At 51.6% G+C, this 22,785-nt stretch overlaps 7 protein-coding genes across 7 annotated transcripts; 4 read left to right on the top strand and 3 right to left on the bottom strand.

Moving 5' to 3' along the window:
• Positions 1 to 3,239: 3,239 nt before the first annotated feature.
• AtWU_08589 (putative cell wall proline rich protein) lies at positions 3,240 to 5,855 on the top strand (the record flags this gene model as incomplete). The annotated part of the gene is made up of 1 exon (XM_035503697.1): positions 3,240 to 5,855. The coding sequence occupies one exon, from the start codon at positions 3,240 to 3,242 to the stop codon at positions 5,853 to 5,855; it is 2,616 nt and encodes an 871-aa protein (XP_035359590.1).
• Positions 5,856 to 6,845: 990 nt separating this feature from the next.
• AtWU_08588 (25S rRNA (uracil2843-N3)-methyltransferase) lies at positions 6,846 to 8,288 on the top strand (the record flags this gene model as incomplete). Its single annotated transcript, XM_035503696.1, has 1 exon — positions 6,846 to 8,288. One exon carries the CDS (start codon positions 6,846 to 6,848, stop codon positions 8,286 to 8,288), a length of 1,443 nt encoding a protein of 480 aa, XP_035359589.1.
• A 349-nt stretch (positions 8,289 to 8,637) lies between these two features.
• phb1 (prohibitin subunit PHB1) lies at positions 8,638 to 9,545 on the bottom strand (the record flags this gene model as incomplete). Its single annotated transcript, XM_035503695.1, has 2 exons — positions 8,638 to 9,156; positions 9,225 to 9,545. 2 exons carry the CDS (start codon positions 9,543 to 9,545, stop codon positions 8,638 to 8,640), a joined length of 840 nt encoding a protein of 279 aa, XP_035359588.1.
• Positions 9,546 to 9,827: 282 nt separating this feature from the next.
• Positions 9,828 to 10,580, top strand: AtWU_08586 (ubiquinol--cytochrome-c reductase subunit 8; the record flags this gene model as incomplete). Its single annotated transcript, XM_035503694.1, has 4 exons — positions 9,828 to 9,859; positions 10,038 to 10,063; positions 10,251 to 10,428; positions 10,526 to 10,580. 4 exons carry the CDS (start codon positions 9,828 to 9,830, stop codon positions 10,578 to 10,580), a joined length of 291 nt encoding a protein of 96 aa, XP_035359587.1.
• A 963-nt stretch (positions 10,581 to 11,543) lies between these two features.
• AtWU_08585 (spermidine synthase) lies at positions 11,544 to 13,045 on the top strand (the record flags this gene model as incomplete). The annotated part of the gene is made up of 5 exons (XM_035503693.1): positions 11,544 to 11,574; positions 11,832 to 12,012; positions 12,090 to 12,237; positions 12,306 to 12,543; positions 12,765 to 13,045. 5 exons carry the CDS (start codon positions 11,544 to 11,546, stop codon positions 13,043 to 13,045), a joined length of 879 nt encoding a protein of 292 aa, XP_035359586.1.
• Positions 13,046 to 13,613: 568 nt separating this feature from the next.
• tktA (transketolase tktA) lies at positions 13,614 to 16,202 on the bottom strand (the record flags this gene model as incomplete). The annotated part of the gene is made up of 6 exons (XM_035503692.1): positions 13,614 to 13,727; positions 13,795 to 15,158; positions 15,226 to 15,520; positions 15,590 to 15,674; positions 15,733 to 15,875; positions 16,149 to 16,202. The coding sequence occupies 6 exons, from the start codon at positions 16,200 to 16,202 to the stop codon at positions 13,614 to 13,616; spliced, it is 2,055 nt and encodes a 684-aa protein (XP_035359585.1).
• A 2,555-nt stretch (positions 16,203 to 18,757) lies between these two features.
• Positions 18,758 to 21,624, bottom strand: facB (C6 transcription factor FacB/Cat8; the record flags this gene model as incomplete). Its single annotated transcript, XM_035503691.1, has 5 exons — positions 18,758 to 19,915; positions 19,971 to 20,328; positions 20,385 to 20,665; positions 20,723 to 21,033; positions 21,141 to 21,624. 5 exons carry the CDS (start codon positions 21,622 to 21,624, stop codon positions 18,758 to 18,760), a joined length of 2,592 nt encoding a protein of 863 aa, XP_035359584.1.
• Between the last annotated feature and the right edge of the window lie 1,161 nt (positions 21,625 to 22,785).

Raw genomic sequence — 22,785 nt, 5'->3', positions numbered from 1 at the left:
GACCAGCTCAGGATCACCGGTCTCTTCCCAGGAGAAGGAATAAATCAGATTGCTGAGAAGGCTACTAGCTATCGAATTATAAAGACCGCGACATGGCGAAGCTGAAACATCCATATTATCGTAGTCGGCGCGGGAAGATGATGGGAGCTGAATTGCGTCTAGGGTATAAGCAATTGGACGGGTCACTCGGCGCTTCTACAATACCTCTTCCGTGGTGACTTTATCCGGGAATCTCAGCGGCGTATCCCGTAGTATGCAATGGGCCGTTCCTGAAATAGAAGGCCACAACCAAGATCGGCCGACGTGGCTGAACTGCATTGAAACTAGAACTGGAACACATGGGCGATACTATCTAGTCCTCACTAACAGTTTCTTGGCAGCCAATGATAGGCGTGACATGTGCCGCCAGACTCAGGTGGCTAGTAGAGATCCTGACAAAAGTATTGGTCTATCACTTATCAGGGGAGGGGAGAGAGGGGAGTACTAAGAGGGGAGGAAAGTGATGTGCCTCACTCTGAGAGGGAAGAATTGGCGCCCGTCTTCCATCTAGTAGTTACGAACTTACGTAGGTGCTCCATGCCTCGTATCGTATCCAGAACCTTTTACAGTAAGCCACCATCATCCCTTATTCTGTCAGTGTATTTATTGTGTGGATGATGTTGGTCAGGATGCTTAACAGCTTCGCAACAACCGAGGATGATGATGCGATCATGGGATGAAGTCGCAGATGATGGAGAGTGATCACCAGGGGGACGGGAGCACAACAACACCAAGTTTGGGGGGAAGGAGATCTATTCTTGGTTGTCTCTGATTTCCATGCGGGATGTTTCAACTTGCATGGCTTTTCCCCTCCTGGATGTCGGGACGTGTCAACCATTGCAGGGATCGCTGGCTGGCTGGCGAAGTTGATTACTTTAGTAAGTAGTTTGTTTGGTATCGATGTACTGTAAGAGAAGGGTGCGAGCGAGTGGGTAGTAGTAAGGAAGTCAGTACTAAGAGTAAGAGTAAGAGTACGAGGTCACTGAAAGTAACTAAGCCTGTAACGGGTTTAGTACTAGGTACGGCTAGTAGACACAAACTCCGTATTTAGTCTTGCTTTTTCGGCGCGACGGGGCAAGGAGTCAACTGGCGCTAATTAAACTAGCTTGAATGCAGTTAGCCCAAAGCGTCTAGTGGGTGGCGGTCGGTCTTTCCCCACCGAGACAAGCGAGATTTCGATGCCCCTGTTCGTGTTGCGGATTGGCCGCCCGTTCAGGTACCGCCAATTTAGTCTACTGGTGCCTGGGGGGTTTTCTCCGGAACTTGACCCAATAATGGTGGTCCCCCATCACATATTGGAGTCATGCTGGTGACAAGTTAATATAGCCCAGAGACACTACCAAGCCATTCACGGGCCATCAATTCAGCATGGAGATGGATCGCTAATATCAGCTTGATTATTATACTCCATAATGGCCAAATTGCCGCCATGCAAGAACCCTGATTGCAACGGACGGCATGAACAGGTGGCAGTGGGAAAGTGGAGACCTCTGGCTCTGGCACTGGCTCTCGCTCTTCTTTCTCCTCCTCCATGTCTGGCTTATGTCTCAAGCTCAACCAGGGATGCGCACCGTATTCGCACTTGGTAGCAATCAGACACTATGACGTCTTCTATATGAAGAACTGCAAGACGAACATTTGGGTTGTAGATGGAAAAGTGAGAGAACTACTAACTGCATTAGATCTGCCATCCGCATTGTTCTCCTAGAGTAAAGCCTATCGGTTTTTGCTAGACTGTCCGGATTCTGTACCGGTGCCGAGAAAAAAAAAGATATTAAAAATAAAAAATAAGGAAGCCTGCAGATTCGGAGTATTGCGACTTCATCGACAGGGTACTACGTACGTAGGCGCAGTAGTAGCAAGTTAGTAGGCACGCATTCATCCGAGAACTCCGCAGGCCTGACTAACTGAAAGTATGCAATTTCCCCATGAAGACGCTGGCCAGACTAGTCTAGTCTAGTATTGATGGATTTTAATGCTACGATGGAGCCCTTCACTATCACCTTTAATTAGTAGTGTGGCCTCGAAAGCAGGCTAGTGCGAGACAAGTGAGAAAGCGAAAGAGGGAGAGAGAGGGCGAGCGAGTGAGAGGTCTGCCTAGTAATTACTGACTGACTGGCCTTTCTCCGTACTTTACCGGTGCGCATCGTTCGGTGGTCACGCCTCCGCATGCTGACTGGAGCGCTGGGCGATCGGATGGCCCTGGTAATACGCGGTACGGATCATTTGGTACTAAACCAGGTTGAACGGTACGGGCGCGGCCCCTCCGGCCACCCAGCCAATCATCCCCTGCCGCCCTCCATACGTCGCCGTCTCCTCTCCTCCTCCTCCACCACCAAGCCTTTTGCTGCACCTCAGCCTTTCCTCTCCTTCCTTCAACTTCATTTTCCTTTTTCCAGGTTGATCCTCTCTCTCTCTCTTTCCTCTCCCTCCCCTCCTCCATCTCTCCTCCCTCTTCCTCCTTCTCCTCTTCTTCTTTCCTCCCCCTCTCTCTTCACTATACCTTCTTATTCACATTAACCTTTCACTCTCTAAACTTCACTTCGCCCTCCACTCCCGACTCTTCCGCCCATCCTCTCCTCCTTGGCCCGTTCCTGTGGCCGTCCGCTCCTTATAACACCAGTCTCCTTCGTCAACAACAAGTACGACACACCTTCAACTCCCTCGATTTCGATACATTCATTCGATTCGCCGTGTTTCTAAAGCGTTGCTCGACCACTGAATCAGTTACAAAAGCGATTGTGGAGGCTTGTTGTGTCTTTGGGTTTCAAACCGTTTTTGCGACCTTATACTCCGACTTGTATTCTTTCGGCTCGTATTCATCGGATCCTGGGGTCTCGTCTCTTCCTTGGTGCGACACTTGAGAGCTTGGATTCAAGGGTTCAATGGTACCATTGCAGAACTGAAGGCCTCCAGACAGCACCGGGCTTTCCAATTATTGTAGGGAAGTCACCAAGGTCTGGAGGTCCCCGTGCGTCGTCAAGGTCACATCAACTGTGTCCATTACTTGCCACGGCGTGATTCAAGTCATCTTATTGTATCAAGGTTTAATCGGTATTATCCAGACCTCTTGATCAACCCGGCGTATCGTTATGGCTTCGATATCCCTACCTCCACAGCCTCAAGCTAGTCCGGCATTCTCTCCATATATTCCCCCGGCTGATCTGTCTCCTGAGGGTCACAGCCGCCGCAACTTGAGAATGTCTGCTCCGCTCCCAAACCCCCACTTTGTCTTTCCAGCCCGGGATCCTAGCGATGAGACACCCCAGTCTTCGGAGACCGGTGCGAGGGCTGCTCTGCCGCTCCCAGCGTTTTCGTTCAACCCAGGCGCTCAACATTCATCACAACCATCGATGCCCTCTCTCTCCCCAAATAGACCAGGTGGACACCGCAGACGCTGCAGTGAGTTCGTTGGTGGTGAACACCCGATCATTCCGCCTGCGTCCGTCGAGGCCACTCAAAGCAAGGATGACAATTTAGCGCCAGCACCCGCCAAACTTCCCGCTCCAGGGCCCGGCTTTGGTGCGGGTAGTCAAGGAAAACGCCGTCATGCCCACCGCCGCTCGGCTGCTATATCCAGTGTGGATCTCACGGCTATCTCGAATGCGCTAGACTTGAAACCATCCATTGGAAGTGCTCCATGCTTTCCGGCAGATACAACGCGCGAAGGCCATGCTTCCAATGACCCTCCCAGACCAGTCTCTCAGTCCGCAGCTATTCTGACCCGGCGATCTCCTCCAGTATCGCCTACCATCGTGATTGAGGAAGACCACTCAGAGGTTGTTGAACCTGGTACTCCTAGCTATGTGCCCTCACCCGGACGTCACTCGGCTGAGATTCTGTCGAAAGAAATTGGGCCGGCGGCAACATCAGGACTTGGCGCCTCCGCTAGAAATAGCGGCTATACTTGCTTTTCTCCTGCAGTCGACAACACACAACCTAAGGCTGAAAAGTCAAGGCCAAGACCTCGAACTGCGGATGCATCCTTCATGCTAGATCCGAGCAAGACCGCCAAAGCGGACGATGCATCGCCCATGAAACGGCCATTGTCTGCGGCAGGCCACTCCCGTAATCGCAAGAGCTTGTCTTCAGGAATCCTCGAGCACCTTGCAGGCTCATCGCGACGTTCCTCTTCCTCTTCCAGTGGCTCAGAAAACAGCTCGAATACCTCGGTTAGCGAGACAAATGACTCTTCGGAATCTCCTTCAGGCAAAAAGAAATCGAAGTCCAAGAAGAGGCAGAAAAAAGTGCGGTCTTGGGCGGGCGCTCTTCTAACAAGGGGTAAGAATAAGCGCCATACCAAGAAGGACATGTCGGTACCAAGCTCCACTGCCTCTCCCCCTGCGTTAACCCGGACAAATTCGGATCTCGGTTCTGGCTTGGACGTTGATTTCGATGATGACAACATCGTCGTCTTGAGAACACCTACCAACCCGGCTACACCGGAGTCTAGTCATCTGCCTTTAGAGGAGGAGCTACAACCTAGCCTGGATAGCTCCTGGAAGCCAAGGAGCTTTTACGAACAGAATACTCAGAATGATGCCTTTAGCCCAGTGATAGATCTAGATGCAGCTCTGGGTCCTTTCAATACCCCTGACATGCGGTCTAGTCGTGTTGCAGAGAGTGGTTTTTCAGCGGCAACGAAGCGGATGTACAGTGGTGGCCGACGAGGTGAATTCATAGGTCCGGAAATGCGCTATCATCGACGTGCAGAGAGCGCTCCGGAAATGCCCCCGTTTGATCGCAGCTTTCTCGGTGGCAATCGCTTTGTCACCACCTCAACCTTAGAGAACCCCGATGTTCTGTACGAAGAAGAGGAGGATGCTTTTCTTGCTGCCACCGGCGATTCTCAGCAGGGATCTGTTGAACAACCAGGGCCGCAGGTAGCCGCATCCGACATCGTTGAAGCAGATAGGCAATCAGAGCAGAGCAAAGACAGCTCTGATACTCTGACACACCAACCGCTTGCTCAAGAACTCAACAAGGGCGATATATCTCACGCTGGTCTTGGTATACGGAAGGACGAACCAAACGATGCCACGGGCATTGCTGCTACACTCCCGGATCAGGAGGAACAGAAGTCCGCCGCAGAGCAGGCCTCGCTCGCTCAGTTCCACAATGCGGCTAATCCTTTCTCTGCTCCGCTGCAAAGCTCGACAGAGACGGACAGACAGGAGTGGCACCATAAGCCCGTTCCACCGAGTCCCGACATCTCGCCTCGATTTATGCCTGCTGACCGCGCTACTACCCCATTGGAGCTGACCCCCAATATCCCTCCGTTGTCTCTCCAAGGCAACAATTCCCTTCCAAACTCTTCTTTCCCATCTCCCGACTTCACGCTGTCTTCCGTCGACGTTCCTCGCTCAGTGACGACATCGTCCACGACCGATCGCAATTTTTCGAACCCCTCATACAATCCGTCCGTGGATCTTCCTCAGGGTTCAGTAGAGGATGTGCCCTCACTGACTAGCAGTGCGTCAACCACAACGAACACGTTGAACCGAATTTCCGGCACGTTCTTCACTCGTCCTCGCTTGTCCACCGATCGTTCGGCGTCTTTTTCTGCCGCTGTGCGCCGTCGTACCAGCCAAGCTCACAGCTCTAAGAGATCTAGTCTCGCCAGTCTCTCCAAGCTGGTTGTTGGACCCCACGCAGAACGCAGCAAGCTTAGCTACGAAGAGAAGCCACCGGAAGATGAGCCTGAGAGATCCAAGAAGAAGGGCCTTCGCATTAGCAGGCTCATGCACTTCTGGAGGACTAAAGACAAGGACAAGTCCTGTCTTGAACATGGTGTTCGGGATCAGCGGCCCTCTTGAGCCATCACTGCTGTGACCATTGTCTGCCCCTTGTACATATCTAACCTTATGATTCTCTTCGACGTGGTCTTTGCAAGATCTCATTTTTCCACCTTTAACTCTTCTTCTTCTTTCCCCTTTTTACTTCTTTTTCATTTCATTTTTATTATTACTCGGACCGGTTCGCCTTTCTGCGTGTTGGGTGGTAACTGACGAATTTCTTTTTCATCGACATGTGGTTAAGCGTAAGAGTATGAAAGCTCTATCTTTTTTTTTTTTTTTTTTTTTCTCTTTCTTGTCTCTCGTTCATGGCCGGTTGCAGTTGTGAACAAACCCTTCATCTCCGTTCGCTATTCAAAGTTTCAGGGCCCATCTTCAGTTTCAAACATTTTTCTCTTGATTTTCTTCTGATTTCACTATCATCCATCTTTATGTCATTCTTTTTCCACGAGACTTTTTTTACATGGGCTCATTGGTTCTGTTGGCGATGCTAAATTGGGGTCCTTCTTTTCTTCGACTTCCTTGGGAGGTGCATGTCATTCAATCTTGAAGTGCAAGCATCCTTGCCACTTTGAGTATGCAGATCTACATGCAAACAGTATGAGCTGCTCACAGACAATTCAATCTACACTCCGCGTCATCACTTTGATGGCGTTTACTCAGTAACCATTCCGAGCCCTTGTAGTTTGTCACGCGTATGAGATATTAGTATGAAAATCTGTTGTCAGTACAGCAGCTGTAACACTCAATGATGGCTTATAAATATAAATCAGTAGCATTGCTCGTCTTGGAAAATGGAGCCCTTGCTCCCTTGGAGAATGCCAAACACTCTGGCAGCGATACTCCGTAGTAGTAGTATTGTGACGATATATATCCAACCACGGAGAGCCCCACACGCCCATCCAAATGCGAAACCGAAAATTCCCCAAAATCCCAAACTGAATCCAGACAACATATCCTATTAACAATTAATGTAAGAAATAAATCACAAAATCCACACTTTCTTTGAAAATGGCACCTCCTCGATCCGGCAACACATCTAAAAAACCCAACAAAAAGGAGAGTAGTAAAAAGAAGCCGTCCTCATCTTCTTCGCAAGCACAACCACGCCGAACCACCAGCAAAACCGATCCCAACCAACATCATCATGCCGCTCATCAAAATCATGAACTCAACATCTCCACCACCATCCCGCTGACTCTCCAACAACTTCTTCTTAATGTGTTCAAAACCGCGTTGCTCACAAACGGGCACAATTACCTCCATAATCGGGAGGAGACGAAGCAGAATGATGATGAGGATGCTACCACGACTGAAGCCACTGGTGATTCAGCAGAGCAACAGCAGCAGGAGCAACTAGACATCAAGAGTCTGATCCAGACGATCAAAACCCATTTATATAATCGCGACTTTGATTCCGCTTTTACAGATGCGAATGAGGACTTACTTCGTGCTTATGCGTTGCGGTGGAGCTCGTCCAGGGCGTTGGGGTATGCCGGCATCTTTCGTGCGCTGTTGAAGGAGGTGATTAAGCCTGTTTGTAAAGATGATGATGCTGCTGCTGCTGCTGCTGCTTCTACGAAGAATGTCGTGTGTATTGGGGGTGGCGCAGGCGCTGAGATTGTTGCGCTTGCGGCTGCTTGGAGGGATTTTCTGGATGGTGCTGAACTACGATCATCTTCTTCTGCAAGTGATGAGGGCCAGATTGCGGATGCTGTTAAGGCGGTATCTTTGGATGATGGGAAAGAGAAAGAAGAAAGGGAAGAAGAAGAAAAACTACAACCAACTTCTACTAGTGCTACTGCTACCACCTATCCCGGGCTCTCCGTCACGGCGGTAGACATCGCAGACTGGTCAAAGGTAGTTGAGCGCTTATCCACCGCTATTCGATCTCCCACAGTGACTGGGTCAAAGTCGCATCCTGCTCCATTGTTATCTTCCAATGAAGACGAAGAAAAGAAGGAAAAGAAGACACCCGGTTTCAACGTCCAATTCGAGAAGTTAGATGTCCTCTCTGCGGGGGAGAAGGAACTTCAGGGGTTGTTCTCACGACAGGGCGCGGAATCATGCTCTACTGCCTTGGTGACGTTGATGTTTACTTTGAATGAACTGTTCTCAACGTCGATGGCTAAGGCGACGGGGTTTTTGCTACGTATGACGGATCTGTTGCGGCCTGGGACGGTGCTGCTTGTGGTGGATAGTCCTGGGAGTTATTCGACGTTGAAGTTGGGGAAGGGTGGCGATGGCGAAGTGCGGGAGAGACAGTATCCGATGAAGTTCTTGTTGGATCATACGCTGCTTTCGGTGGCGGAGGGGAAGTGGGAACGCTTGCTGTCGCAGGATTCGAGGTGGTGGAGAAGAGATGCGGCCAGGTTGAAGTATGATGTTGGGGAAGGGGCTGGGTTGGAGGATATGAGGTTTCAGGTTCATGTTTATCGGAGGGTTGGGGAGTAGGGTTTTATGTCTTGTTTGTATGGTTGCATTTGGTTTATGGCTTACAATGATACCTACCATCGTGGAATCTATGTCGTGAAGTCCGTTACCTGCTATAAGGTTTGGATAAGTAGAGGCACACTTGAGAGAGGAATGGGTATGATATTGCTACAGGTCGATGCGAATAAGGGTGCATGCGTGTGAGTGTGAGTGTGTAGGAGAGGAGGAAGAGATGAAGAAAGAAGACCAAACGACATTAATTCGCCACGGAGATCATGCACGCCTGAGATCCATCCGGTTGAAGGAAACGCAACAAAGAAAAGAGAAATAAGAAATACACGTAATTCCATTTACCAAGCCACAGCGCCTTCTAGTTTCTCAAGCCCAGCAAGAGGCTAGTGCTCTTTCCGCCTTCCTTGCCATCGTTACCGGGCAGATACGTGACGTTGGGGTTGTTGGCGAGCGTCGTCGCGATCTCCTTGCTGGCGTCGATACGACGGATCTCAATCAGACCACTGCCAGCCTTGGCAACGGCCTTGCTGATGATATCGGCACTCTCGGCTTCACCCTCGGCGCGGATGACATTGGCCTGACGTTCCTGCTCGGCTCTCTCGACGATGAAACGGGCCCGCTCGGCGTCCTGCTGGGCGATCTGCTTCTGCTCGACGGCGCGTGTGAATTCCTTTCCGAAGGTCATGTGGGTGATGGAGACGTCCTCGAGAGCGATGTTGAACTGAGAGGCTCTCTTCATGAGGTCTGTGCGGATACGGTTGGAGACAGCTTCACGCTGGGTGATCAGCTCGGCGGCATCGAACTGGGCGACAATGGCTTTGAGGACTTCGTTTCCGATGGACGGGAGCACACGCTCATCGTAGTCGATACCGTAGGACTATACGGGAGGGTCATGGTTAGAGAGATTGGTCTCAGTTGGGTATAGAATGGTACACTGTATCTTACCTGGTAGATGGCCGGCAGCTTCGGGACCTCAGGACGGTGCAGCACACGCAGAGTCAAGCTGACCATCTGCAAGTCCTTACTACCCGTGGTGGTAGAGATGTTGCGGGGCTTGGTGCGAACATCATAGATAATGGCTCGCTGCAACCAAGGGATGAGGAAGTGTGTACCCTCGTTCATGACCTTCTCCTGCACTCCGGACAATCGGTCGAAGATGACAGCGCGGGTACCACCGCGAACATCGTAAATGGAGGAGTTGAAGAGGTAGACTCCGGCCGAGATGGGCACGGCGAGGCGGTAGACCTGCTGGAGGAGGGTAGACATGGTGATGGAGTGATGAGCGAGGGGACGGGGACTTCAGCAGCGACAGAGAAACGACCGTAATTATCAGGCGGGCGGGAGTTTGGCTGGAGATGATGTCGAGGCTTTTCGCATGCTGTCCCAAAACGGATTAGCGCTGGGCGGTGGTTTGAACTTCCAACTTCGACTTTCGTCCGTTTTGGTCCGATGGTCACCGACGACGACTTCTCTCTCTCTCCTCTCACGCTCCATCTTTCCCTCCCCACATCGCGCTTTACGTCGCTGATTTCGTCGTATCTCTTCAAAATGGGTGGCCATCTCGATCCTAAGAATGGAGTGTGAGTTTTCTGCCCCATTGTCTCGTCTTGTCCGCTCCCTAGCTTTTCCGGGGGAAAGGGTACCGTGCGGTCTCGTCTGCCGTGATATCTACCCATGTCCCCTACATCAAATGACTTTGACTCATGTTGAGTCGTAGCTTATTGGCTAGTTATGATGGCTAACTTGTGATTCTTTTAGCTTCCTGGGCTGGTGGGGTGATCTGGGTATGTCTACAATATCAACGTGATTCGCTTGTCTGCGAAGCCTTTCGACTGTCAGCAATATCGGGCCATCGGGCTTGTTACTCGATTATAGCCCTGTACTGTCGACGAAATGCAGCTTCAATAACGACAGAATGCGCAATTGGATTTCGGAACCCCTGCTGACATGGCTTGTTTCTGCGCCATCTAGGATGCCCTACTCCCCAGCGTGTCACCTCCTACTCCATGTCCCCTAACCGCCAGCGCCCTCTTGCCGGTGCCGGTCACGCTGCCATCTTCAACGTTTTCCGCAGATTCAGACACCAGGTCCTCTACGTCGCTCCTCCCTTCATTGCCGCCTACGCCATCATGAACTGGGCTGTTGAGAGGTATGCCTCCCCCTTACGTGCGGACTTGAAGGCCAATAATACGCATGTTTCTGGTACAATTGGACATCCCAGAGCTGACGCTTGGACTTGCTTATAGGAACGAGTACCTCAACTCCAAGCCTGGCCGCCTCCTTGAGGGTGGTGACGAGTAAATGTAACGTGCCAGCTGGGAAAACCTTGAGAGAATAGGGATGGCATGGGGCAATATGGAAGGGCTGGATGTGTGATTGCACTGTACAGTAACTAGAAGCAATCGAATGTGTTGCAATGTTTTTGGTTGCCTTGACCGCGCGTGGGGTGCATCTGTAATCAAGAATGGGCGGCATCGTATAGGCCGGAGGGATTCCACACCCGCTTGAAGCCAACCCGTAGTGTAGTCTGCCAATCACCGGCGGCTATTGCTTGAGCCTTTTCAGCGCGGGAAGTATCCCACGCTTCATGGAGCAGGTCAATTGGCCATGCGAATTTTCTCTGAATATTTGCGATGCCGAGTGAGTGCTGCCCGAATGCCCGAATGTGATGATTGTGGTACAAAATGGAGATGTTGAACTGCCTTGGCCGTGATACTAAAGTATCCTAAAGGACCACTATTGCCCCGACGATTGGATGGAGAATAATGCGCGTTGACCAATTGAGTTACGCAAGTGTCTACTATCCCTTAGGAAATTCGTACAATTCTGATCAAGATAAGAAAGATGGAAGAGACTCTTTTGAGGCAAGTTGAAGTGGATGCTATTACTCTTAAGTTACAGACACAAGGTCATACCATAACCAGCAATACGGCAACCAAACCCACTGGCCAGAAGAGAAAATTACCGAAACGGGCGACAAAAGGGAGAAAACCCCACCTGAGTGGCCGCCATCGCCGGTGATAAATTACCACTGGTCAGCGGCCGTACATACAATTTTTCTGTTTCTGGTTTTCAACTTTTCCCCCACTCCGCATGCGTTCGTCTCTCGTCGCTTCTTTCCTTTCGCTTTCCTTCTCTCCTCCTTCCTCCTCTTCTCTCTCTTCCTCTTCTTCTCTTCTCTTCCGTCTCCCTTCAGCTGCTTCTTCGCTGTCTCCTCTCCGTCTTCGTCCTCGTCTTCTCCGTCCTTTTCACCACTCCATCACCATGAGCGACATCACTCACCCCACCATCAAGGGTATGTTAGTAGTAGTTCTTTACCTTATCCGCACCATCCAACCACCCCTCCATCATCACCTCGCGGTTTACCCCGCCTCCTGTTCTCTTCGCAATTCCCAAACCTACTCTTCAAATTCATTCAATGGATCAATTCCCGATTATGACGCTTCAATGAGCGCAATCTCGCCTCAAGACGATGTCATCTCACTACATACCCCTCCGACGAGAATTTATTACCCCTCCTCGCTAACATTGGCTCTTCGCTTTTTTCTACAGATGGCTGGTTCTCCGAGCAGTCTGACATGTGGCCCGGCCAGGCCATGAACCTCAAGGTTAACCAGATCCTCCACCACGAGAAGTCCAAGTACCAGGATGTTCTCGTTTTCGAGAGCAGCGACTACGGCACCGTCCTCGTCCTCGACAATGTCATCCAGTGCACTGAGCGCGATGAGTTCTCGTATGTTTTGGAACCCTTCCAACGAGCTATTTTCTATTACCGAAAACACCATTGGCCCTAACATCATATGACTATAGCTACCAGGAGATGATCACCCACCTTGCCATGAACTCCCACCCCAACCCCAAGAAGGTCCTTGTCATCGGTGGTGGTGACGGTGGTGTCCTCCGTGAGGTCGTCAAGCACGAGACCGTCGAGGAGGCCACCCTGTGCGACATTGACGAGGTAAACCAACAGAAAATCCCCGCGTCCTTGTGCCGTGTGTTGAGAATATCTGGCTTATTGTTTCTCAGGCTGTTATCCGTGTCTCCAAGAAGTACCTTCCTGGCATGAGCATTGGCTTCCAGCACCCCAACGTCAAGGTCCACGTTGGCGATGGTTTCCAGTTCCTTAAGGAGCGCCAGAACGAGTTCGATGTTATCATCACTGACAGCTCTGACCCCGAGGGTCCCGCTGAGAGCCTCTTCCAGAAGCCTTACTTCGAGCTTCTGCGCGATGCGCTCCGTGAGGGAGGTGTCATCACCACACAAGGTTGTTCGTCGCCTTTCATTAGTCCCTTCTTGCCCTTTCTATCCCACTTCTTTCTCCCCTTCTTAACTTCTCTCTATCTCTCTCAAACTTTTCATGTCGTTTGTGTTTTCTGTGTTGTCTGTATTTTCTCGTCGCGAACTATGAAGCTAACCTTGTTACGCCCCAAACCACCCGACCCCTAGCCCGGGATCGGTTTGGGTTCGTGTTTTCTACCCATACAGCCGAGAACCAATGGCTGCACCTGTCTCTGATCACCGACCTCAAGAAGTCCTGCAAGGAGGTCTTCCCCGTCGCTGAATACGCCTACACCACCATCCCCACCTACCCCTCCGGCCAGATCGGCTTCATGGTCTGCTGCAAAGATGCCACCCGTAACGTCAAGGAGCCCGTTCGCAGCTGGACCCGCGAGGAGGAGGAGAAGCTCTGCCGCTACTACAACCAGGACATCCACCGCGCCAGCTTCGTTCTCCCCAACTTCGCCCGCAAGGCTCTGGACGCTTAGACTATCTGAAGTTTTGTCGTTCTAATACTTTGGGTGGTGGCCTCCTCCTTTTCGAGGCCCCACGGCGGCTGATAATCGATGATGATCTGACGATGACGAATATAACAAAAGATTTCTGCTGCTTCCTCAATAATATTCCCCCGATGCTTCACATGGATATACACGTGAGATGCATGTCGAAAGGATTTTCTAAGATATAATACTAGCCAATATCCGCTTTGGGAGAAGTGGACACTATATGACTACGTCGTAATCCAACCGTATATGTACGCGCTTAGTTCGGTGTTGCTGCCGGTGAAGCTTGTCAAAGTCCACTTGAAAGCCAAAACTGGTGCTAGTATACTCCCATCATAGACCAATTCCCCTCTAAATCTACCCAAGGAAAAATAAAACTATCATAAACCAAGAAATTGAATAAGAAAGATTGCATATATTTTTATCTTCAAAGAAAAAGTCGTTAAAAATTAGGACTTCTCCCAGGGGTATCATCGCCCACAGGGATCAACATCGTCCCGGATACTCATAAACATGATTCAGTACAAACCATTACGATGCCACCGCAAGACATTTACAGAATCTGCTGGAAAGCACGGTTGATGGGAGAGCGCACGGTGTGGCCCTTGTAGAAGTCAATGGTGGCGACAGCGCGCTTGCTGATGCCCTCAGGAGTGAACTCGAATTTCTGGGAAAAGTGAATTAGCATATGCCGTTATCAAGGGGGTGGGGGGTATATGTATTTTGTAGCTTACCTTGTAGACATCCTTGTAGGGGCCAGAGGCACCGAAGCGGTTGAGACCGAACTGCTCGTGAGCGTAGCGCTCCCAGCCCATGGTGGTGAGAGCCTCGACGGAGAGGACGGGGATGTTGTCGGGGAGGACCTGGAGCTTGTAGGCCTTGTCCTGGGCATCGAAGACCTCGAAGCAAGGAACGGAGACAACGCGGGCGGCAATGCCGTGCTTCTCCTTGAGGTAGGTGGCAGCCTCGATACAGATGCTGACCTCGGAACCGGTGGAGATGAGGGTGACGGCAGCGTCGGGGGCCTCGAGGGCGACGTAGGCACCCTTGAGGGCCTTCTCGATGGTGGAGGCCTCGAGCTGGGGCAGGTTCTGACGGGTGAGGGCCAGAATGCTGGGGGTGTGCTTGGAGGTCAGAGCAGAGTAGTAGGCAGCGCTGGTCTCGTTGCCGTCAGCAGGGCGCCAGACCATGCAGTTGGGCAGAGCACGGAAGTGAGCCAGAGTCTCAATAGGCTGGTGGGTAGGACCGTCCTCACCCAGACCGATGGAGTCGTGGGTGGCAACGTAGATGGTGCGGACACGGGAGAGGGCCGACAGACGGACAGCACCGGCGGCGTAGGAGACGAAGTTCAGGAAGGTACCACCAGCGGGGATGACGGTACCGTAGGCGGCGAGACCGTTCATGACGGCGGCCATGGCGTGCTCACGGACACCGTAGCGGAGGTAGCGACCGGACCAGTCACCGATGTTGTACTCGGGGGGCTGGAAGTCGACGGCGTTCTTCCAGCGGGTGTTGTTGGAGCCAGTCAAGTCGGCAGAGCCGGACAGAAGCTCGGGGACGACATCATGGATCTTCTCGAGGACAGCCTCGGAGAGCTTACGGGTAGCAACGGCAGCGTCGGTGGGCTTGTAGACGGGCAGGCTCTTCTCCCAGCCCTCGGCAAGCTTGCCGGAGAGACGGCGGGTGAGCTCGGCGTGCTCCTTGGGGTACTCAGAAGCGTACTTCTGGAGGAGCTGGTTCCACTCCTGCTCCTTAGCAGCACCCTCAGCGGCGTGCTTGTGGTAGAGGTCGTAGACCTGCTGGGGAACGACGAAGGTCTGCTTGGGGTCGAAGCCGAAGAGCTGCTTGACACCCTCGCAGTCGTCAGCCTTCAGGGGGTTACCGTGGACACCGCCAGTACCCTGGAGCTTGGAACCGAAACCGATGGTAGTAGTCAGACGGATGACGGAGGGCTTGTCAGTGACAGCCTGGCACTTCTTGATGGCGGCCTCAATGCCCTCAAGGTCGTTGTCACCGTCCTTGACGTACTCGGTGTGCCAGCCGTAGGCCTCGAAACGCTTCATAACATCCTCAGTGAAGGCGCACTTGGTGTCACCGTCTGCAAAACACAACCGAATTAGTCTGGTTGTAATCCTGAGGGGATCAGGGTGTTGAATGAAGCTTACCGATGGAGATTCCGTTGTCGTCGTAGATAGCAATGAGGTTACCGAGCTTCAGGTGACCAGCCATGGAGGCGGCCTCGCTGGCAATACCCTCCATGGCGCAGCCATCACCGAAGAAGCAGTATGTGTAGTTGTTGAAGAGGGTGTAGCCGGGCTTGTTGAAGACGGCAGCGGAGTGACGCTCAGCAATGGCAAGACCAACGGCGTTGGCGAAACCCTGACCCAGAGGACCAGTGGTGACCTCGACACCGGGGGTGTCGTGAGCCTCGGGGTGACCGGGGGTGATGCTGTCGAGTTGCTACACGAGCAGAATGGTTAGGACATGACTACAATGAGCCCCCAGAAAGGACTCTCGGCGGATACATACTCTGAAGGACTTCAGGTCATCCATGGAGACCTGGTAGCCGAAGAGGTGAAGGAGAGCATATTGGAGCATGCAGCCGTGGCCGTTGCTGTGAAGGAATTAGTAAACCGATTACTTGGACAGTACTGGTGCAGGTCGGAACTTACGAGAGAACGAAGCGGTCACGGTTAGCCCAGTCGGGATTTTGGGGGTTGAAGCTCATGAACTTGTTGAAGAGGACGTGGGACACGGGGGCCATGCCCATAGGGGCACCGGGGTGACCGGAGTTGGCCTTGAAGGTGGCATCCACCTAGGGGACAATTAGTTTCAAATTTGACTCTTATCAATAATTCCTTGGAAGGAATGACCACTCCGCAAGCCATGGCTAGTAAAACAAGGAGCTCCGAGGAGATAGCAGCTACACATAGCTAGTCATCCGCGCGGGAGGCTGTGCTCCGCGGAGTCCCTGTGATACCAGGAATGGGCTTCCGGTGCCGGAGCTCTGGAGAGAAGCTCTCCGTCACACCGGAATCGGATGGGAGTGGGATAAGGAAGCAAGAGAATGGAAGCAGGAGATGCATACCGCGAGAGTGCGGATGGTGTTGATGGCCAATTGGTCAACGTCGTTGTAACCCATGATTGCTGTGTCTAGAAGAGAAGGAGGGAAAGGTTAGAGAGGGAGGTTGAATGGGGGAAAGTTGAAAGTTGTTGGGGAAGAAATGAGGGGAGGGGCCATACTATTTAAATCCAACCAAGTTCTTGTTTTTTAAGTAGCGGGATGATCCAACAAACAATCAACACAAATGGGAAGACCACCACGAGATGAAGAAAGGGAGAAAAGATGACTGAGAGAGGAGAAGAAGAAGAGAAAGAAGGAAGAAGAGAGAAGGAGAAATGATGACAGGGAAGGGGGAGGGGGGGGGAAAAGCGAGCCAGACGAGCGGAGTGGGATGGAGGGCAACCGCGACCAAGAGCAGAGAGAGGGTGAGAAAGGGAAGGTGGGGGGGGGCAATGATGTCTGTGGTGGGGCACCTCTCTTTCACCGGCTGCTCGGAGGGGGTTACAAACTCGCTGTCCAGTGTCCACGGCTATTCTTTTCTACTCTCTTCGGACTCGGGGTCGGCTATTGCTAGGCAATTGATTGATCTTGGACTGTAGATAACTGGATCTACAGCCGGAGAATGTGACGGAGATGATGTTAGTACGGGGGGTGTTTAGGGTGAAGCTGTCGCGGTCCTCAAGGTAGTTAGTAGGTACACTTAATGATGATGATGATGTTATGCACAATCTGCCCCTCCCCCGCTGCCTCAGGCAATAGGCGGTCCCTCCGGAATTCAATGCAACCTTTTTTCAGCTCTCAACAAAAGTACTGTAGAGCTACAGAGAACAATTTTGATATTATTTTTCCATCTATACTAGACTAGACAATTGATGAAGCATAGCAAGAGCTCGCTTCTGTTCACCATCATCTTCCTTGCCGTCAGCTATACGAGAGAAGTCTGGAAGTATCCCTCCGAAACGCCACCAGGAAAGCTCCCCCCTCCAACATTACATACTTGCTCGATAATTGCAGGGACAAGAGTTGCATTGCTCCTCCCCTCGACCAATTGTCTACTATTAAGCCCTGTAACCTGTCATATCGAAACACGCAGATCTCTGAGTTGGCCCTAACAACTCTCAGATAACATAACTACTCAACCTCTTACAAAATGCTCTTCACCCCGCCGGCCATTGACACTCTACTTAGTTTCTATAGCAATAATCACCCACCCACCACCATGTTATTTCCCGGGCTAGAAATCAAATACCTACCTATAGGCGGATTCCTCCCCAACATAGCAATTCTCCGGGAGCATTATTCATTCAAACGAGCCCCATTAGTCACCCCGTGTGTTTCTGTCCGCTGGGTCCCGGAGGACGCTGCTCCGCCAACGGGGTACCTTAGCAAGTCACTATCTCTCCGCTTTTTCCTTTCCCACGCTTTTACACGGAGTCCGGATTCCAGCCCAGTCTCCATCATTAATCATAACCACAACAACAACCACATTGTAGACTACTATTTAGTCTAGCTTTCGGAGCACATATCTCCTGAATAAATATTCAGCAGGTCAAGTGATTTGATTATGAAGCAGGGCCACGCGGCAATTGTCGGTCACGCATCGCAGCAGAAATTTCCCTCTCTTTTGCGTTGCTTCCGGAGGTTTGCATTTCCGATGCTTTCCATCCAGGGCAAGACAGGTCAGTACTTGGGTGTGTACCGTGAAAGAAGACATAGCGATGGCTGGCCAGTCCATTGTACCAAGTACTTGGTAGGTAGCTAGTAGGAGTAGGCCCACGTCAATCCTTGTTGCAACTAGAAAATCATCTCATGCAGCTAGAGTTGTGCAGTCGCCGACTGAAATGTTGTTATTTCCGGGTTACTGCTGTTGAAGTAGCTACTAGTTAGCTTACAAGGTTCATTCAGGGCCGCTCAGATCGAACGGCTTCCCCGATTAGTTCAAGCCGTGTGCCGTTCGGGGAATGCGCTCGGGACTCTTCTGCCTCTGATTGATGCTCGGACCGGGGATGGTGGGAGGGCCTGTGAGACGCATGTGTAAATACTTAGTAGTGGTAGGCTCGCTCTGCTCAGTCGTTTGCAGTCAGATGCGTCTGGTTCGAAGTATGCAGGAGTACTTTACTAAGACTATGCGCTTGCTCTACAATCATCATGTGAGGGTTGGCCATACTACCTCTTGGCAGGTGCATGTGATTCAATTCATGTGAGTCTGGAAATTCTATGGTAGGGAGCAAGCAATGGCTACCTTCGTTACATCCTGGACCCAGAAGGGAAGCAGGAAACATTAGAACTTGAATTGCAAGACGCGGCAATCATCCGATTCACAAGGATATGATTACTTAGAACAGACATACTTGAAGATCCATCATTCAAGATACTATATACTCAAACATTATAGGGACAAAGGGTCATGATATGACCCCCGACAGACACTCTTTGTAAAGTGCCAAATGGAAACCGAGACTCCCTGCACCGACCAGGTATCACAAACGAAACAGATGGGGGGAAACAACAAGGAAAAAGAAATACAGACTTCCTCTCGCTCCACCCTTACAATCCCAATAACAGAAGAAACTCCATTGACACCCAAAGGTCATTGCGTTCATGAAAAAGGCTTGTCTTCCGAGCATGATAGCTCAGACAGCCAGTCGCCGATCCCAGCCGTTAATCAGTCCAAACTCATCCACTTCATCTTCCACAGCCGGAATCATGACATTCCGGAACGAGCCCAAGAAATTGGCCTGCTCTTCCGGCGACAGCCGCAGATCGTTGTATGGCACCCCTTCTTCGGCACTGCCTTCGTCGGAGTAGCTGAGGACACTCTGGGCCGGTAGATCCTGGTTGGCTGGCACGTCGCTATTGCTACTGGCTGACCATGCCTCGGGAGACAACCCTTGCAGCTCTGCGTGTGGCGCTGACAACGGTGCTACCATGGGATCCCCCTTGTGGGCGAACTCAGCAGTGAGGGAAGCGAAGGGACCACTGTCTTCACCACACTCCCTTCCGCCATAGATCCCCGTGAAGATGTTCGAATAACCGCGGTCCATGTCACTCAGGACGACTTCCCAGTCGGATACCGTGATGGGTCCGCTCGGGTGATCCGAGGGTGCGGAGCTCGAAAGCACATGACTGCTATCATACGGGCCGGAAGACGAAGGATAGACTGTCTTGTTCGTAGATACATCTAGCGCGTGGAAGTTGTCCGGTGGCAGGCTGGCCCAGCTGGAGGACCTGATGTGGCGTTGGGCGGCATTGGGACTCGCTCCGCAGATAGTGGCCCTACGGGAGGGCGAATCCGGCGTTTCGTGGTGGTTTGAACCGGTCATTTCACTCAGGCGCGACTTCCACGACTGAAGTTGCTTCTTCGGGGACTTCAAAGGTCTCTGCAAGGGTGGCGACATGTCCTGCGGTTTGCCAATCGACACATGCCTGCTATTGTTCAAAGAAACGAAAACACTGGCCAAAGCGCTGAACTCTGCAGCAGAGGACGACGACTCAGATTCCAGTTGATCGATGACTGCGGTGAGCAACTTTTGGCTCTCCTTGACGAGCTTGCTGTCACGCTTCAGCCCGATGCTTTGCCAAAGAAGGCCTAGTCCTGTAGCGAAGACCAACTCCTTCCGATTGATACTCACAGAGAGACAGAGACGTCTCTCATCGAGCAATTGAAGGATCTGGATAATGTGCTTGGCTGAGTCGGATACAGTAAGGATAGAAGGGGACCGGACGTGCTCCTCGCCGAAGCAGACCGCAGGGCGGTGGATCAATGAACGAATGAAGTAGTAGACGAGGGACTAGAAACAAGTCAGTAAACGCATGTGATGATCGAGGAGCGCTTTCGGTAGTTACCAGAAGGGGCGATCGGCTACTAGTGACATTGGTGCTAGGCTTGTCCTGAGAAAACTCAAGGCGGAGGTGAGCAGGTAAGCCCTTCACCCAATCATCCAATTGCTCTGCAACTGAGCGTAGCTTCGACAGAGAGATATCATACCCTCCATCAGAGGGATAGATATCCTCCAAAACCTTGTTCAACACGCGCGAACCGGCGAATAGCGCGATCGCACTTGAGATACGGGTAGACTCTCCAGGAAGAGTGGGCAAGAAACCCGATTCCGTGACGTTTTCATCATCAATATCTTCCGGGTACTCGGTCTTGATGTCCTCTTCACGTAGTAGAACAGGCAATCCTGTCAAAGCAGCGGTGAATCTGGAAATGGGTTAGAAAAGAAATAAATTATGAAAGCCTTGAGAGAGCCTACTCACCGATCGAGAGTATATTGACACCAGAACACCTTCTTTCGGGTTTCTGCCATGAGAGCATTCGACGAGAAGCGTTTCTGGCTCTGATGCAGTCTAAGCTGTTGACTAAGACTGACGGCAAGACCCCGATAGCGTAGGAGGCTCGTGTAGTCGCCCTTCGTCATGCAGTACATTTGAGCGAGCACGTAGCATTGCATTGTTGCAATAGATACATCACTGGCAATGGATTCAAGGATCGAGGACCAATTGTCTTCGAAAAAGGTGGGGTCCTGGTTGGTTCTCGACTGCAAAAGCCCAATGAGTTTCCGGTATGGTCTGGCTAGATTAGGGTTAAAGCTTACCATTGAAGCAAGGGCGGCAATGCCGAAGATCAAATTCAGTTGTGCCAAGTCGTGTTTGCTGCCCTGCATAGACTCGGTGCCTGAAAGGTACTGTTCATAAGCTTTCAGAATAGTGGGTCGGTGAACAACCGGATAAAGAGGAGCCCATTCTTGGAAGAAGATGTTGATGAGCTGATCGGATACGAGCCGGGGCGCCGTGCGAATGGCCTGGTCGACGCGGGAATGGGAGATGGCCGGGGGAGCGGCTAAAGACTTGATCGCAACATTTGACGGCAAACGATTTTGATCTATGAGTTTATTCGTGAAGACGTCTAACGGGGTTAGCCATAAGCCTTTGTTCAAAAACTGCTTCAACTCGATTCGGAGTTTGCATGGGATGGGCCCCAAGATGTGAGCAAGTAGGGACGGTTGAACATACCAACAAAACCGCGAGTACTGGAGATTCCTGCACTATCAGTCGAGGTCGACTCGGTAGGCGGCAACGATTGTGGGATTTGAATTACACCCTCATCTGCATCGGGGGCGTTGGACCTTGCAGGCGCAGATGGCGACGGCGCTGCAGCACTAGGTCTCTGACGCGAGGAAGGAGAGAAAGAATGTATACGAGAGAGCACATCAATCTTCTCATCCTTTTCATCCAACAGGTTCTTGAGATCCCTAACTTCAGACTCTAGGGCGCGCACTCTTTCCTCCAGCGACTCGGTATATCCACGAGGGAAAGCACGGCGACTGAGCTTGTCGCTAGTTTTGCACTCGAAGCCGACATTGGCGCATTGTGTACAACAGGGACGGACGCCGTCGCAACGGATTTTCTTGCTTCGGCAACGATCACAGGCCTGGGCGATACGACTCTGAGAGCCGTTCCCGACCTTGATCACTTTCATCGGGAGAATTCCAGGCATGTTGGCTGGATGCTGTGGCGCATCTGCCTTGGGAAATGGATCGAATTGGCGCCGGACTCGGGGAGTAGATTCGACGGTACACTCGAGGGGGGTTTCAGTAGTAGTTGATGCGAACGCCTTGGGATCACCAGTGAGACGGGTCTGGAGAACCTAGGTGTAACTCTCTATGTGAGAGGAGAGGGTGGAGATGCGGAAGTAGTGTCGAAATTAAGGTAAGCGGAGGATAACAGCGGGGTTAGGGGACTTTTGAAAGAGAGAGAAGGTGGGAAGAGCCAAAGAGAGAGTGTGTGGTGGCGGTAAGATGGGTTTGTAAGGCGTGAGGATGAAGGAGAGGACCGACGGGGCAGAAGAAGAGCGACCAGAAGCAAGCAACTTTTCGATGTAAGTACGTACGGCGAAGGTATCAGGCCTGGTAACAAATGTTCCGCGGTGCGGCCTGAGGATTGAACCGGCTCAAAAGGGGGGCTGGTGGGGCTGTCTATTGTGGGTCATGCGCTGGAGTGCCGGCCAATCCCCGTTGTGAACTCAGCTCATTCGCTCAGCCGACAGTCGGCGGGCTTCCAAAAGTTGACTTGGAATCTTTGGAAGGTTTTGTGGGTTGGAGTAATACCGGTATGGTAAGTCTGGAGCCGCTGAGGTTATTCGAATTGAGTGACTCTTCTTCCCCGGTCCTCGGCACTTGTCGGTTGACAGCAGCTGATTTGTAGCATCACATACTATGAAGACACACAGGACTGGTTTCATCTCTGGCTTACATTGATTGATTCGCCATTCATCTACTAGTGGTCTGAGTAGTAGTACTAGTCAGTATCTATCTACCTATCTAGATACGCGGGTAAATACTAGAAATGACTAGCTGAGCCGAGGCGGAGTATTGCATCGGAGAACGAGGGATACTTATGTGTTTAGTCGAGGCTACGTAGTATCCAATAGGTAACAGCATTAAATTGCTTATAAGCTAGTACTAGTAGATAGCAGTAAGACGCCGCCCCCTTCGTCTCATCAGCATCAATCTCCTCGCTGTCACCTTTATCAGAAAAGAGAAAAAAAAGTTGGCACTGACAGGCCCCTGGCACAACCCGCGTCGACGCCTCGGCACTGGCGGCGGCAGGAACAACTTCCACCAAGGGCAAGTCCACAGCAGACCTACTCCGACCAGCG

Source organism: Aspergillus tubingensis, assembly GCF_013340325.1.
Source record: "Aspergillus tubingensis WU-2223L DNA, scaffold_9, whole genome shotgun sequence".
Lineage (NCBI taxonomy): Eukaryota > Fungi > Ascomycota > Eurotiomycetes > Eurotiales > Aspergillaceae > Aspergillus > Aspergillus tubingensis.
The sequence above is the reverse complement of the archived record's forward strand: the minus strand, read 5'-3'. Positions and strand labels throughout refer to the sequence as shown.